Source organism: Halichoerus grypus, chromosome 11 (genome assembly GCF_964656455.1).
Source record: "Halichoerus grypus chromosome 11, mHalGry1.hap1.1, whole genome shotgun sequence".
NCBI lineage: Eukaryota > Metazoa > Chordata > Mammalia > Carnivora > Phocidae > Halichoerus > Halichoerus grypus.
Window position 1 is genome coordinate 69,993,647 of NC_135722.1, and position 17,366 is coordinate 70,011,012.

At 36.5% G+C, this 17,366-nt stretch overlaps 1 protein-coding gene across 1 annotated transcript in view; it reads left to right on the plus strand.

Annotated features, from left to right (window-relative positions):
* TYR (tyrosinase) overlaps window positions 1-14,928 on the plus strand; it is a 107,836-nt gene extending 92,908 nt beyond the window's left edge. Inside the window, exons 4-5 of the mRNA XM_036068889.2 lie at window positions 5,175-5,356; window positions 14,376-14,928. Coding sequence (XP_035924782.1) covers window positions 5,175-5,356; window positions 14,376-14,605 — 412 coding nt within the window. The 3' untranslated portion in view covers window positions 14,606-14,928. The remainder of the gene's footprint in view (window positions 1-5,174; window positions 5,357-14,375) is intronic.
* Window positions 14,929-17,366: the final 2,438 nt, after the last annotated feature.

A 17,366-nucleotide genomic window follows, 5' to 3' on the forward strand; every position in this document is an offset into this window, starting at 1 on the left:
ATGTCCTTGACAGTTTTGAGAAATACTGCTCAGATTTTTGTAGAAGGACTCTCTATTGGGATTTGCCTGATGTTTTTCTCATGTTTAGACTGGAGTTACGTGTTTTGGGTAGGAAGATGACAGAGGTAAGCACCATTCTCTTCACATCATTTCAAGGTTGCATGCTAGCAACACATATGATTATCGATATTAATCTTGATCACCTGGCAGAGGTAGTATTGGTCAGTTTCTCAAACTGTTAAATGACTCCACCACTCTTCCCTAATGTACTCTTTGGAAGGAAGTCACTATGTGCAGAGTTATATACCACCTGCATTAAGTATTTGGAGTATCTACATAATTATTTGAAATTCTTCTGCATGGTAGACTTATGTATTCCCCCCATTTATTTATTTATTCATTAATTTATATCAGTAGTTTCAGTGGGTACCTCTGGTTGCTCTTATTGGAGAATATTTCTTCTGCTCTGTTCTGTAATTCCAATTACACATGTTACCTCTTTTGAAATTATCCCACAGTTCTTGATTTTTCCCCCCATTCTTTCTTCGCTTTGCATTCTAGTTTGGGAAGTTTATCTCTCCAAGCTTACTGATTCTTTTCTAAGCTGTGTCGACTGATGAACCCATCAAAGGCATTCTTCATTTCTGCTATGGTGTTTTTGATTTCCAACATTTCCTTTGAGTCTTTTTTAGAGTCTTTCCACCAATCTGCTTCACTACCCATCTGTTCTTGCATGTCATTTACTTTTTCTGTGAGAGCCCTTAACATACTATTCACAACTGTTTAAATTCCCTGTCTGATAATTCCAATATCTATCTCATATCTGAGTTGGGGTTTACTTTGCTTTGATTGCTTTGTCTCTTCAGACTGTCCTTTTCTTGCCTTTTGGCATGCTATGTAATTTGTTATTGAAAGTCAGATATATTTTATGGAGTAGGAGGAACTGAGGTAGATAGGCCTTTAATGTAAGGATGTATGTTAATCTGGCAAGAAGTTGAGCTGGGTTTAATGATTTTTGTAGCTTTAGGTGCTGGAGGCTTCAAATTTCCCTAGGTCTGTCTTAGTCTTCACTCTTGGCTTTGGGCTTTTCTGTATACTAGTCCTCTGATACTGTCTGTCTCTCTTTTAGGTCTTTCAGTTGCAATCTCTGTCATTATACTGGAGCTCTGTTGATATCAAGGTGGGGTGGGGTGTTGTGCTCTAAAATATTCTGATTAAATTTCAGTCTTTTACTTGGCTAATGTCTTGGGGCTGTGACCTTTATGACTGTTTCTCCAATGGTATAACTTTTCTTTTCCTCTCCTTCCTACATTTTTGGTTACAGTATTTGCAATTTATTTCCTTGAAGCCCTGACCAATGTGGCCTATGTTTTATTTCCCCTTAAGTGAGACAGAAAAGCTGGAATCCCCTTCTCCCAGTTGGATAAGGCTCTGGAAAGTTATTTCCTCTGAATGAAAGAGGTTTGTTATAGAGAAGGTTGGGGACTTTCTTCATAATGGTACCTCTCTCCCTCCCTCTGACAGAGCCAGGAGAGGATCTTTCTCCAGTCTTCATCATGAAAACCTGGTAGAGTTCCTGGAGTTAAAATCCCCAAATGCACGGGAGTTTCCCTAACACTGTGGCTCCCAGGAGTTTCTCACTACCACTGTTAGTCCATACTCAATCTCCAACCGTTCATCAAAATGTTCAAGTATCTCTACCCGTTTATGGATACAGCTATTTCTGTTCCTGAAGAGCAAGTCTCAGCTGTGTTCCCCTGGATGTACTTATCTCCGCAGTTTGGGGGGGAGGGTGACTGTTTGTTCTGTGACCTCATTCTCTCATGGTCCAAGAAAAGTTGTTGATTTTCCATTAGTCTAGCCTTTTCTTCCTGTAAGGATGGAGTGTCCAGGGTTCTTACACATAAGACTTGAAACCAGATGTCTTGCAGTACTTTTATATATAAAACACATTCCTTCCTATTTGCATCTGCAATCATCTTTATGTTTTCCTAATTCCGGAAAACTGCCTAGATACAGATTATATAAATCTTTTGTAAGAAGATAAGTTCTTGCCAAAATATCAGTGTGATTATCTAAGTTAAGCATCAGTATTCTAATGTGAGTCATTTTAGACATGGTTTGATGAAATTAACTGAAGATGAGAACCACCAATGAAGAATTTAATCAAGATTAATACCTTCATTTTAAAAGGTTGATAAGGTGGGTGAGCACATTAATGGTTTTATCTATTAAATCTTTTGGTGCTAAGAATTGATGTCCTTGTCTTATCTAGGTAAAGAATTTTTGTTTCTTGGCAGAAAAGATTATTATTTATAAGCAGAACTATAGTAGTAATTTTTCTCAATTGATGGAAGGCACAATTTTTGCCTCAAGCTCTTATCTGGTAGCTTGTTTAGAAACAGTGGGCTGTTTCTAAATCAAAGTTTAATAGAGGTGAGGGGGAGACTAATTGTATCAGAGAGCCTCCTTCTCATTTAAAAATACAGATTTGCCAGTTGAAAAGCTGATAAATATTGTTTAAGCATGTTTAAATATTGTTTAAACATTAAATATTGCATAATGCAAATAAAATACCTTTTAAAACATTATCTATAATACAATTCTCTTTTTTGTTAAAATATATGTAGTATTATTATGCAGATTTTATAAACTAGATATAACAGAAGTATGAAGCGATTATGTGAATTCTTTCTTCTCTCATTTCTGCTCATTTATATTTTCTGAACTGCATATAATGAACAAGTAATGCTTTTATGAAAAGAAAAACCTGCAGAAGTTAAAACAAAAAAAACTAATTAATAAAATTTTAGGACTTGAATAGAATGTGGGACTTGTTAGGCCAGTTCCTAATTTCTGTAGTTGAGAAGGCACACACAGAAAAACCAATCTTTTTGAATTTTCTTTCTCATTCCTGCTGGTCAGAATCATAGTCCTTCTTAAAAAGATCCAGCTCAAAGGGGTGCCTGGGTGGCTCAGTCAGTTAAGCATCCAACTCTTGACTTCAGCTCAGGTCATGGATCTGAGGGTTGTGAGATCGAGCCCCGCATTAGGCTCTACACTGGGCATGGAGTCTGCTTAAGATTCTCTCTCTCCCTCTCCCTCTGCTCCTCACACCCCCATCACTGCTTGCACTCTCCCTCTAAAAAATAAAAAAACCTAAATGTTTCCCTAATTTAAAAAAAAAAAAAACAACCAGCTCAAATATACATGGCTTTGGCATTTCTATAACAGTATGTCTCACTTCTCTCGCCAATTTTAACATTCTTCAAGGATAACATTAATAGTGAGGAGGGGGGAGAAGAGGAAGAAGGGGATGTGGATGATGATTGTTTCCACTTATATTTGTCAAGCACTTAAATATACATCTTACTTATATTATACTAATTAATCCAGAAATATTTTTCCCATTTCACAGGTGAAGAAAATGAAAATCAAACAGGTTAAGAAATTTTACAAAGTTCCCTTGTCACAACCCATGGAACTCAGGTTTTTATGCAGGCTCATATTTCTCCAAAATTTGACATATAATAAGTACTCAGTAAACATATTTAATAATTGAGCTATTTAGAGAGCATTTAATATTTATGGACCAGATTTTCAGTGCTTATCAGTGGCCTGCTGATCTCTCAATTAATTCACAATTAAAAGCCAACTTGAACCACAACTAATATTTGGAGTCCAGATTGTCTAAGCAAATAAAATTGTTTTCCATCATGGAAAAAATGATCACCATGCTGCCCTCCAGCATCATTGTTCTCTTCTTTACTGTACTTCAAAATGTTTTTTCAATTTTTGTTTGTTTGTTTGTTTGCAGCATTATCATTTTCCTTTTTAGCACCATTGCTGGGACCATGCACTTACCTTTTATCTCCTGGAATAAATTTTATAGCTAAGTACCATAGCTTACTTATTTAGCACTTTCACAAATATTATCACATAAGATCATCCCTTTGGAAATAGGGCAGATATTATTGCTTTCATTTAAGGATGAGGAGGCTAGATCTCCAAGAATTTCAGTGATTTGCTTATAGAGTCATACAGCTTTTAAAGCACAGAGCTAGGCCTCAAGGGGAGTTCTCTGACCTCAGATCTTATTCTTCCCTCTGTTATATGGCCTAATAATACAAAGTCATTCTCTTTGTCACATTTTTTAGTGACACGCTATAAATTCTTCTATAGGTTGAGTATTCTTACTCAATCTTTTTGATCCCTTAATTGTTAGGCTTTTGTTCCAGTCAGAATTTTTAATTGTGCAGAACAGAGACTAACTCTGGCCAATTTACAGAAAAAGAATTTACTAACAAGAAATGGATAGTTCAGGAAATCATGGAAAAGCAGGTTCAGAAACAGGTGGGAACAAGGGAGGAGGAGGGTGGCAACCATGAGCTCTGCTAAAACCATGCTCTAGAACACCAGATATTTCCTTGCTGGTTCTTCCGGTCTTGCAATCCCTAAAAATTGGATATTGTTATTGCAACTGTCTTTGCCCATGACCAGAATAGTTTTCAATCATCCTTTCTTCTGTGTGTCACTATGTTCTATTTCAAAGGCTTCATGGGTGTGTCCGATTGACTGAGTATGGATCATAATGGTCATACTCTAGTTTCAGGGAAATTTGGGAAACCAGTCCAAGTATTTTTAGTCTCCATTATGGGAGGTGAGCTCTTTCTCTCTCCAAGTTTCATTAAGCATACTCTTCACTAAATATGGCAAGATGGTTGAAATAATTGAAAGTCCCCCTACCATGACCCCCAAAATGACCAAATTCCAGTACTGATTCCAACCTAGTTTTATGTGTTCTCTCTTTGGGTTAACTTTCTTTGAGATAAGAGACATATTTAATTTACAACTTTGACCCAGTTGTCACTCAACCAATAATTACCCTTGCTTTGCAGCTTTCTGAAAGGTCTAAACTTGTCATGTAAGATTCACTTACTTAAGAAATTCCCCTTCCAAAGTTATCCTCCCATATTTCTTTCAAATGAGTGAGCTTCATCAGGGCCTGACAGTATGAACTAGTGCTTTACAAAATATTTTCAAAGCATGAAAAATATATTTGGGATCTTTCCATATCTTGGGATTTTAAGATATGTCTTGTTATTTTACTTTAAGAATTCTAAATATTTTATAAATAACATGTTTCTGAGTCTGAATAATCCTTTCCTCTACAGTATTTTTGAACAGTGGCTCCGAAGGCACCATCCTCTTCAAGAAGTTTATCCAGAAGCCAATGCACCCATTGGACACAACCGGGAATCCTACATGGTTCCTTTTATACCTCTGTACAGAAATGGTGATTTTTTTATTTCATCCAGAGATCTGGGCTATGACTATAGCAACCTACAAGAATCAGGTAAAGTTTAATTTCTTTCATATGAATTAGTGAATCTAGTGTGACCAACTTCTTTTGAGAGAGTACCTAACCTTATGTATTTATGTTATCCCCAAAGCCTTTAAATTGGGAAAGCACATTACAACTCTTAATTTATCACTAATTTATTATTACACGAACGAAGTTGCAAGGATCTTTAAATTCACATCCAGTCTGCGTAATATAGGGCATTTTGTATATGGAACCATGGAAAGAACACTAGAATTAAAATCAGAAAGGAAAAAACAAGTTTAAGACATGACTCTATCAGCTGACTGTTAAGTGACTTGGAAATTTTGCTTCAATCCCATGCGTCTCAGTTTTTTAACCTGAAGTATTGGGATCAGAATACCACAAAGAGATATTGTGATAATTTTTTTAAAAGACTTTATTTATTTGAGAACGAGAGAGAGTATGAGCTGGGGGAGAGGCAGATGGAGAGGGAGAGGCAGACTCCCCGCTGAGCCAGAAGCCCAATGCGGGCCTCGATTCCAGGACCCTGGGATCATGACCTGAGCGGAAGGCAGACGCTTAACCGACTGCCATCCAGGCGCCCTGAGATATTGTGATAATTAAATGAATATCATGTATTAACGAGTCCAGTATGGTGTGGTACAAGATAGATATCCAGCAGGTTTAGAGTCATCTTTGGGAACTTTCTCCTAGGGTTACCAAGAAAATTTGTGGATATTTTTATTTTAAGTCCAATTAATAATAATAATAAAGAAGAAGAAGGTGTAGAAGAAAGAATGAACTATTATGATAATTTTTATGACTATGATTAAGGTAATAGTATAAAACTCTAAGATTATAATTCTAACTGGGCTTTAAATAATCTTCCTGAGTAGAAATATGTCAACATCTTCTTAATAAATGAGGAACAGTTAGCAATGTCTTCCCCCACCCAAGAGCCTGCTACATGCAGATCTCATACATGTGTTATTAATCAATCATATATTAGATAAGTATTATTATCTCCAGAAACAGGTGAGGACACTAATACTATGAGAATTTAAGTGACTTTCCCAATATCAGACACCAATATATGGAGGAACCAAATATCAAAACCACAAGGCCCTCTCTTCAATTCAATACATTCTGCTTCTACTCTAACACAAGAGTGTTTTTGGTCAACAACCAAAAACAGTAAAACAGCATATGGCTTGTAGGTAAGAGGTACTTGATAAGCACTGATATTTCATTATATTCATTGATAATTCATAAAAATGATAATTCATAACAACAAAAGAAGTAAATTAAACAAATTAATGACATTTACCAACTTCCAACCCTTGTGCTAGATTTTAAGGAAAATGACTGACATAGTTCCAAACCTTAAGGAGCTCCAAGTTCAGTGTGGAAGCCAGACAATTGTGCAAGAAAGTACAAAACATCAGGCTGTGTTAAGTGCAGCAAAAGAGTCATAAACAAAAATCCAACAGGAGCACAGGGGAGAAAGAAATGACTTCTGAATAATTCAGCCTAGAAAGACAAGACAAGACCCTGAAGGATGAGCAGGCAAGTAGCAGATAGAAAAGGGCAGAGAATATTCTAAACGAAGAGAATAACAGGAAAAATAGAGGTGGAAAGTGTACAGTGTATTTTTACAATGTTAATTTCTCCTATTTGAGTAGGAGAAGCAATGGAAAATTTCCCTGTGGAGAGAAATGGAGTCCCTTCATAATAACTAACATATATTGAGTATTTTTTATGTGACAGGAACTCCTCTAGGAGTGTCCTGTGCATTATTTCCTTTAATCTTCATAACTATTATATGAATGAGGTACTATTATTTCCTTTTTCCTTTTTTAGGTGAGAAAACAGAGGCTTAAAGAATATAAATAAGATGTCCCAGGCCATCTAGCTAGTATGTGGCACAGCAGAACCACAGTTTAGGGCCAACAGGAGAACCTGTATTTTGTCAACTTTTACCTGCCCTTTGGGGGACCATTAGCTGAACAAATATGGGTTTGATTAACCTGTTTTGTTTTATCTGAATCATTGCCAGTGGAAGGGATACTAAAATGGCCGGCATTAGAAATCAGTTTCTTTGAAAACGTTGAGATCACTGAGAACAGGGGATTTTGCAAAGGGCAGAGGTGTGGTAGGGGAGTCAAAAAAAGTGGCAGTCTCAAGTAACATGTCTTCCCTTCTGAAAGGGAGGGAAAGGAGCATATTGGTAATGGCTTTTCAGAGATTCACCACTTACGATTTTATGATTTCCAAAACATGCCAGACTCTTTCATGGGCCCATGCTTTTAAACATGCTGTTCCCTCTGACTAAATTCTGATCCTCTTTATTTGTCAAACTCTCAGATAGTAAATCATTTTATGCATATATATATAGTTATGTCTAATCACTCCTTATTAGAGTTACATGTTTGAACCTTTCCCCTCTCCACCTTGACTATGAGTCCTATAAGACTAGAATTGACATTTTGCAAACTTCTCTAGTTTAAGTATCAAATGACATCCAGTATCATTGGGGTGAAATCAGTGAATCAATTTGAGTACAAGTGATATTGATCATGAAGTGTGGTATCTCTTAACCAATATAAGTAAAGCTTGTTATTAAAGTGTCACCCCTTTTAATACCCAGGTCATTTTTAGATATGTATTTTTAAAGTATTTCAAGTCTTCTATTACACTAGGTATTTTCTAGGTGGTTTTATTGATTTATTTATTCTTTCTTTTTTTTGGTTTTTTTTTATAATGTTATGTTAATCACCATACATTACATCATTAGTTTTTGATGTAGTGTTCCATGATTCATTGTTTGTGTATAACACCCACTGCTCCATTTAGTATGTGCCCTCTTTAATACCCATCACCATGCTAACCCATTCCCCCACCCCCCTCCCCTCATAAAACGAGTTTGGAAGTTTTCCTTCCATTTCTATTTTTTGGAACAGTTTCAGAAGAATAGGTATTAATTCTTCTTTAAATGTTTGGTAGAATTCCCCTGGGAAGCCATCTGGCCCTGGGCTTTTGTTTGTTGGGAAATTTTTGATGACTGCTTCAACTTCCTTAGTGGTTTTAGGTCTGTTCAGGTTTTCTATTTCTTCCTGGTTCAGTTTTGGTAGTTGATACATCTCTAGGAATGCATCCATTTCTTCCAGATTGTCTAATTTGCTGGCATATAGTTGCTTATAATATGTTTTTATAATTGTTTGTATTTCTTTGGTGTTGGTTGTGATCTCTCCTCTTTCATTCATGATTTGATTTATTTGGGTCATTTCTCTTTTCTTTTTGATAAGTCTGGCCAGGGGTTTATCAATCTTAATTCTTTCAAAGAACCAGTTCCTAGTTTCGTTGATCTGTTCTCCTGTTCTTTTAGTTTCTATTTCATTGATTTCTGCTTTGATCTTTATTATTTCTTGTCTCCTGCTGGGTTTAGGCTTTATTTGCTATTCTTTCTCCAGCTCCTTTAGGTGTAGGGTTAGGTTGTGTATTTGAGACCTTTCTTGTTTCTTTCTATATACATGTATTTAACAACTACCTTGAAGAAAGCATTGTTTTAGAATGGATACAGTGGTAAGCAACATAGCCTATCTTCACAGGGTTTACATCATAATGGAAGATAAGGACCTTAAACAATTACTTGCCCAATGACTTATTTATTTAGAGACGTACCTACCTCTAGGGGTCAATGAAGTGATAATAAGGAAGAAGTGATTAGTTGAAAAGGGGGTCTTGATTATGCATTTTGGCCACATTGTTAAAATAACAGAAGCCATTGATAAATTTTAAATCGTTTGTTTTGAGGTTTCAAAACCTTCCTGTTCCTGCAGCATGTAGAAAATTCTGTAGCAGTTGTAAAGCACCTTCAGGGAAGGTAGTGAAAATGCTATTACCCGCATCCAGGAGAGAGGTGAAGGCAATGTGGATTGCAGTGGTTGTGCTCGGGAGAGGGCAGAAGGCATGAAAGAATTTGACATTATTTTGAATTTATATAAAATGTACAGAACTTGGAAAATGATTCATATATGAGGTGAGAAAGAAGGAGATATTGGGGATGCCTGTAAGCTCTCTGGCCTATGAAAATGGTGGGTGGTGACACTCACTGAGATAGCGACAGTAGGAGCAAGACCAGACATGGAGGGAATCTCCTGGTTGTATTGGCTACACAGTGAAATGGGGTGATAGGAAACATCAGGACAAATATGGGGCAGGTGGATGGCCCTGAAACTCAGAAGACATTCTGGACTGCAGATACTAACGGGCTATAAATTACAGACATCAGCATATAAATTGTTATCTCTGCTAATCTTCACAACCTTATGTAGTAGTGACTGATTTTGTTTTATAGGTAAATTGAAAACAGAAAGGTAAAGTGACTAATTCTAAGTCACAGAGCTACTAAGTGGCCAATACTGAATCCCAAACTAATTTTCTCCCCATTACTCCACAGTAGAGAGGGTTCTCTTTAGTCCCCATATGTACTGTCCACTCTGTTCTATCTCATGGTTCCTTCCCTGGTGTCCAAATGGGTACTTTTTACTGAAAAGGCAGCAAAAACCATTGGAACAGAGGAGGGGGTAGAGGCTCAAAGAGTCCCATTAGGGGCGTACGGTATTTATTGTTTATTTCTAGTTAAACATTTAAAAAAATAAAATAGATTTGAAATGTTTTGTCTATTTAGGGTACTTTTCATACACCTGTGAATCCACACTATTAATTTTAGAGAAGTTTGACTTTAAAAACAACAATAGTAATTGCCTATTTTCCTTTTATGAATTATTCTATTGCTTCTGATGCACCTTCAAGGAATTTAAAATTTGTTCTTACTTATTGCTAAATTTTAGGCCTACTAAAAAAATTCCTTAAAAACTTCTTGATATAATTTAGTTCTCAAGCAGTTTGTTATTCATCATTCAGGTACTCATGTTTGTAATTACTTAAGTGTAATCAGGCAGCTGATGTCTGGCATTTGTCAAACATTTTCTCTTATAATCGAATTTAGTGATGCTTTTAAAAATTGAGCAGCAGGTGATTTTGTTGCATGCATAACTGATTAAAAGGCAAGACCAAAAAGCTTTGGCAATGAAAGCTTGTGTCCTCAATGCTGTTGGTAAATGTGATCCTGCTTTCTGTATGGTACTGCTCTGTTGAGAGCCTCCTAAACCCAATATATTCCCAGAGACCTTGACATCTGATGTTAAAAATGAGATGAGGAGACATGATCATGGTAACTAGAGTGTCTCATTCTGCAGATGGTATTTGATGATGGGCTTCTGTCATTGACAGATGTGTTCAATAGCTATGCTTGTCTATATAGAATTTTGTCTATGTGTTAATAATTATTTATATGTATCCATGCCAGGTGGTGGTCCTGTTCCCTTTTCCTGGAATGGCTTGCCATCAACATCACATGCTCAAGTTCTATTCATTCTTCTACTCAGTGAGAGAGTCTTCTGGGAGGCCTTCCTTGACTCCCCAAACAGATATAAGAGGTCTTTCCACCATGATTCCATTGTATCTTTTTGCATACTTTCATCATTGCAGCATTACTCTTGAAATAATTTGTGTACTTGTCAGTCTTCTTTTCCAGTTATTGTTTCCTTCAGGCCAGGACCTCTGCTTATGTATCTTTTCACTTACAGTGCTAGGACCACCACCTGGCATATCATGTGTCTCAGGGAACATTTGCTGTATGAATGAATTAACAAATGAATGGATAGAAGAATGAAAGATAAATCAAATAAGACCTAATACTTGCTCTCAAGAATTTGTGATCAAGCCTGAAAAGTAAGACATACATATAAATAATTATTAACATATAGACCATTGTGTCACATGTCCCAAGAGAGCAAAGAAAGAAAGAGTCTGAGAATACAAGAGAGAGAGCTGACCTGAATCAGTAATAAAAGTAGGTTCGAGAGAGAAAATTCTTATTGGAAGTTGGTTCCATTGAAATATTGTTGAAATTATTATGGAATAACAAGAATCAATAACAGTTATAAATTGCTTTCTATGTTCTAGGCATTGTACTAAGGGCTATATATACATTGTCTCATTTAAATATTACAGGCAAACCTTCTAAGTTACAGATTCCTAATTCATTAAGTTAGGATAATGGTCCCAAACTAACTCATACATTTGTTGTGTGAGTCAGTGAGCAGGTGATTTGAACATGATAGAGCACAAGACAAACAGAAGACCATACTATTCTTCTGAAGAGAAAGGGTGAAATGAAAAATGGAACTTTAGGGAAAGATAGAAAAATTATGATATTAAGAAAGAATTTAAAGGTGCACTGTTTGGGTTCAAAAGCAGATAGCTGAGAACAGAAGTCTGAATTTTGGTTTGGAGCCACTGAGAAATATAAAGAGTGTTTCAAAGAAGACCATTGGTGACAGTAAAAACTGAGACCACTTGGAGTGGACTGAAGTAGAGAAATTATAAGAGAAGCTGAACAGCAGGACAGATGTAGAAATAGTATTTTGAAATTGTGACTTGGGTTTAAGCTGAGCCAGAAACAGAGGAAATCATATTTCCTATGTAACCTCTCTGTGCTCTGCTAGACATTTTAAATGTACTTTATATATTGAAGTGACTACTAGCAAAATAAGGCAGGCGTTTTAGTCCCTCTTTCAAAGTAATTTTAAATATATTGAAAATAGTGGCTTTTTGATGTTTCTTTTTACTTTTAGCTTTTTGGCTTTCATTGTTTAGATTTAAATGTCAAAGTTATAAATCATTTTTGTAATTTATTTGGTAATGTTTATCCTTTGCAAGTTGTTATCCCTTCCTGATGAAGAGAAACTCTAAATTGCAATACTGTTCAAATTATGCTTAATGCACTCTAGGAATTTTAGGGGTAACTTAGTGACAGCTGGTTAAAAGATGGTGTCCAGGACAGAAGAAGAAAAGGTAATGGGAGAAATGGACTAGGTTTTAGCCCTATAGCCCCACGTAAGCCAGGGAAGCTCCACTTTTTTCTCCTTTGAATGAATATTGGGTTTTAGTGTTATGAAATTAGTTTGTAACAAATTCTTCTGATTAAAAAAAAGAACATTCCTGCTTTAATCATTCCGAAAATTATGGAGTTTATGGCCAAAAGTGAGACTTTCATTTTAAATTTTATTTCATGTTTCTTTCCAAGATAGGTTATTACCTTTCTCATTGGTTTGTGGATTGCATTTTTATTATATATGGAGTTTACATATAGTTGCATTCCAAAATGTCCTAAGGTAATTACTCTATCTTTTATTGTGGTGGGCATATAATTAACTTTTAAAAATAATTAGGACTTTCAAAAATGCAAATGGCAGAAGCTCCATAGGAATGAGATTAGATAAAAAAGGGAATTTATTAGTTTAAAAAAATCCAAGGAAGGGATGAACACTCAGACTCTGGGAAAGGCAGAAATGCAGCTGAGACTGAGGAACAGCAGAAACCAGGGAACTAAATGCTCTAAGGACTCTCTCTCTTTATATCTCTTTGTCTCTCTTTTCCTCTGTCCCTCTCTCTGTCTCTGTCTCTGTCTTTCTCTGTCTCTGTCTCTCTCTCATTCTCTAGCTCTCATCTCTGTTTCTTGGAGTGTGTCATCCTGTCTTCCACAGGTTGAGATATAAGGCTGTCATCAGCTTGCAAGCCACCTGACAACTCTAGCACAGTGAATTCTGAGTAATGATTCTGATTGGCCCACCTTGAGTCAGTGGTCTACCATGTACTGATCAATTATAGCCAAGGAAAGAGTTTATAAAAGAATGTTATAGGGACACCTGGGTGGCTCAGTCGGTTAAGTGTCTGCCTTTGGCTCAGGTCATGATCCCAGGGTCCTGGGATCGAGTCCCACATCAGGCTCCTTGCTCAGCGGGGAGCCTGCTTCTCCCTCTCCCTTTGCCCCTTCTTCCTGCTCATGCTCTCTCTCTGTCAAATAAATAAACAAATTCTAAACAACAACAAAAAACACAAACAAACAAAAAATATTATAGTTCCTGCATCAGCGAGGGTGGGAAGGTAGGGATAGGAAGCAGATGCAGGTTCAAAGATCTATGGCTTAAATAAATTACTTGATTTATTTCTCAAGTAGCAGTCTTGGTATGTTGTTGAATATAATTTCAGGGACCAGAGCTGCTTCTTTCTTGTGGTTCCACAAAACCTAGGGTTTAATCTGGACCACATGGTCCATGATGGCTCATCAACACACTATCTGTATTCCAGATAAGAAAAAAGAAAAAAGGAAAAAGGAGAAGACATAGCTTCTTATTTTTAAGAAAACTGCCCCAAAGTTACATATATTGCTTTTGCTCAAGACTTGAGTCACATAGACGTAATTTGCTACAAGAAAAGCCCAAGATGCACTCTCTGGTTTTCTTTGTATACAAAACGAATATGGAATATCCTAGTATCCTATAAGTAGTGATGGGTATTTTTAAATCAAGCAAAAGGATACAACAAGTTATTAACTCCCAGGGAAATACAATATAAGGAAATATAATCATAGCACAATATTTGTTTCCACTGTGAATATTTATATACTAAAACTTATGAAAATCCTAGATGTGGATTTGACCCCAAATCATGATGTTATGATACCAGAAAGACTGAGGAAAGAAAAGGGGGGTTGTAAGAGAACAAAAATTATTATTTATGTATGAAGAACTCCAGATATAAACTTGATGAATTAAAAGATGGTAATATTTGCCTATTATATTAGAAATATGGAAGCAAATATCAGAATAACAAGCTAAAAGTTACAGTAGTTGACTTGGCTGTAGGCACTGCATAATTTACAGATCAGATGTTATCAATCAATTTTAAAACATTCCAACGAGGTGGTATGTTCCTATCTTCCTAATGAAGAGACTAGGGTGTAGGAGTATTCGGGTGGCTGTTCCGAGCTCTTACAGCTAGTAAGTGCAGAGCTGGCACTCAGACCCAAGCATCTGACTGATGATAATGATGACGATGTTAATGATAATGATGTTGATGATGATTATGGTGATGCTAACGATGACAACAGTAAAAACATTGGGATGTCTTCCTGTTTCAGATCGGGACATTTTTCAAGATTACATTAAGGCCTACTTAGAACAAGCAAGTCGGATCTGGCCATGGCTCATCGGGGCTGCTGTGGTGGGCTCTGTCCTCACTGCTGTGCTGGGAGGGCTCACGAGCCTATTGTGTCATCGTCAGGAGAGAAAGCGGCTCCATGAAGAAAAGCAGCCACTCCTCATGGAAAAGGAGGATTACCACAGCTTGTTGTATCAGACCCATTTATAAGAGGCTTAGGCAATAGAGTAGGGCCCACAAGGCTGACCTCACTTTAACTCAAATGATGTCCAAGTCCCCAAGGAGATGTCCCCAGAGCAATCCCTGCCATTTGTCTATGAAGTCTATTATCAGAATTGATATAAAAGGTACCTGCCCTCCTTCAGTTCAGGTAGAATACACCTGTGCTTGCCTCACTGTCTTTTAATCATTCCTTTGACAGTTTTCCTCAAACCCATATTTCTTAGAAAAGGATGCCATTTAGTAATGAGTGACTGCTACTTGTACCTGAATGAAAGTGCTCTTATAAAAATGTGGGAATAATTTTGATCTTTCCTCCTGATTGTTTAATGAAATGTTTCTTTTTATTGTCCCCTTTCTTTGATTTTAATAAAATACTAACAAATTTACATTGACTCCTTTGAGCTTGAGAAGTACCTTTTTATTTCCCTCAGAAAGCATAATGTTTCCTTTATATTTTACATTCTTGCTCCAAAATGTGTTAAGGACTTCAAATAGACGACAACCTTCAGCTCTTTCCTGCCATAGTTCTATGTGTTTGAAGGTCAGTGAAAATAAGACCCCACCCCTACAATAAATCTGGCTAAGTACCTGTCTCAAGATGTACTCATTAAATATGTTAATAACAGTGATAATCCTATTAAAAGCTTTTTTTTTGGTTTTCTAAGAAGAATTTTATTAGAGAATGTTTAAATGCTACAAAACATTTGAAGTTTGGGAACAATTATGTGAATTGCCTTCTTGCAGTTCTAGTAAAATCATATTTCTGTTTCTCTTAGCTATTAAAGCCTTAAATTAGGATATGCAGATAAACTTGCTTCTTGAATTTTTAGTTCCCACTGAAATTCTAAGAATAGTATAATTGATATTACATTTCTATCATAGCTATGTATAGCATAAAAGACAAGGACCAGCGAAATAAGTCAATCAGAGAAAGACGTGTATCATATGTTCTCACTGATATGAGGAATTCTTAATCTCAGGAAACAAACTGAGGGTTGCTGGAATGGTGGGGGTGGGAGGGATGGGGTGGCTGGGTGATAGACATTGGGGAGGGTATGTGCTATGGTGAGTGCTGTGAATTGTGCAAGACTGTTGAATCACAGACCTGTACCTCTGAAACAAATAATACATTATATGTTACAAAAAAAGAAGATAGTAGGAAGGGTAAAATGAAGGGGGGGAATCGGAGGGGAAGATGAACCATGAGAGACTATGGACTCTGAGAAACAAACTGAGGGTTCTAGAGGGGAGGGAGGTGGGAGGATGGGTTAGCCTGGTGATGGGTATTAAAGAGAGCACGTAATGAATGGAGCACTGGGTGTTATACGCAAACAATGAATCATGGAGCACTACATCAAAAACTAATGATGTAATGTACAGTGATTAACATAACATAATAAAAAAAAATAAAGTACTAAAAAAAAAAAGACAAGGACCAGCTGTTGGGAGTTACAGGGGACCATTTTGGTCCAATAAAAGGAAAACTGTCCAATACTCAGAGCTTTCCAAAATCTAAAGAGGCATCCTTAGAAAATCGTAAGTGGTCGCCACTATAATTCTTCACATATAGATTGGATGGCTAATTCAAGTTGAATTCTACAAAGAGAATTTAAGTATTAAGTCTATAGTAATACTAAAATCTCCTCAGGACTCTTAACAACTCCCCATTTAGAAATAAGACCAAGCACGTTCTACAGAAAGTCCCTGTGATTCTTCCACAGTATTCCAGAATGTTTCACCAGATCCCAATTTCCACTCTCACTGGATATCCAACCTCATTTACTCTGTCCTGGTATCCTCCGTCTCTTCATTTCTCTTATGGCTAATTAACATTTGTCTGCTCAGCATTTTCCATATAACTTTAGATTTACTACTTGATTTGCCTTTCCTTCCTCATCTCTGAACACTGTCTTTCCACTGTCTCTTGATGCCAAGCTTTAAAGACAGACTTGTCTCATCCAGGCTCACATAAAACTGTGTGGGTCTGGCACCTGAACCTCTATATCACTGGGAGAGTATTTAAAAGGAGACCTACTGATCTGTGCAGTACCTTTCAACTAAAATATTCTACAATTCCTGTTAAGCTCTGAAGCACAGTGTTCAGATTGTTTATGAATGAATTTAAAAATGAGTGGACTGAAAAATTTGAGCTCTTAAAAATGGCTTTATCTGGAAAAGACTGACTAAAGAGTCAAGATCACATAACTTTAAATGATTACATTTCACTTAGTCCCAGTTTGGATTTCAAAGAAGAGCAAGAATTAGCCTATTATACACATTGGTCAAATGATCTTGGTGAATTTTCATCTAGAATAGAAATTCACGATTTTATTGAAGTAATGCCTTTGACTCTCAGAGATTACTAATAGTTAATAAACTCAGTTAAATAGAGTAATATGATCTTCTAACTCCCATTAGTTGTCAGACTTATTTACTAGCTTGTCTAATTTCAGATGCTTAGTGGAGAAAAGTCAGGCAAGGGATGGGGAACAGCATATTTATTTAGACAGTGGGGGTTTGTGGGACTCGAGGACAAATACAAGGGATTCTCTCCTCAACTTGGTGCATAACCAGAAAAAAAATATTTTTAATAAATTAAAAATGGCATCTGAGGACTGGATTCAATTTAGCTGAGAATTGGAACCAGTAAAACTGAGAACAAAAAGTGGGAAAAGACATTTGGATAATGGTCTCCAGAAGATTCTGAAGAAGCAGTAGCAGTGAATGCATTTGGTTGCCTTTAGTCTAA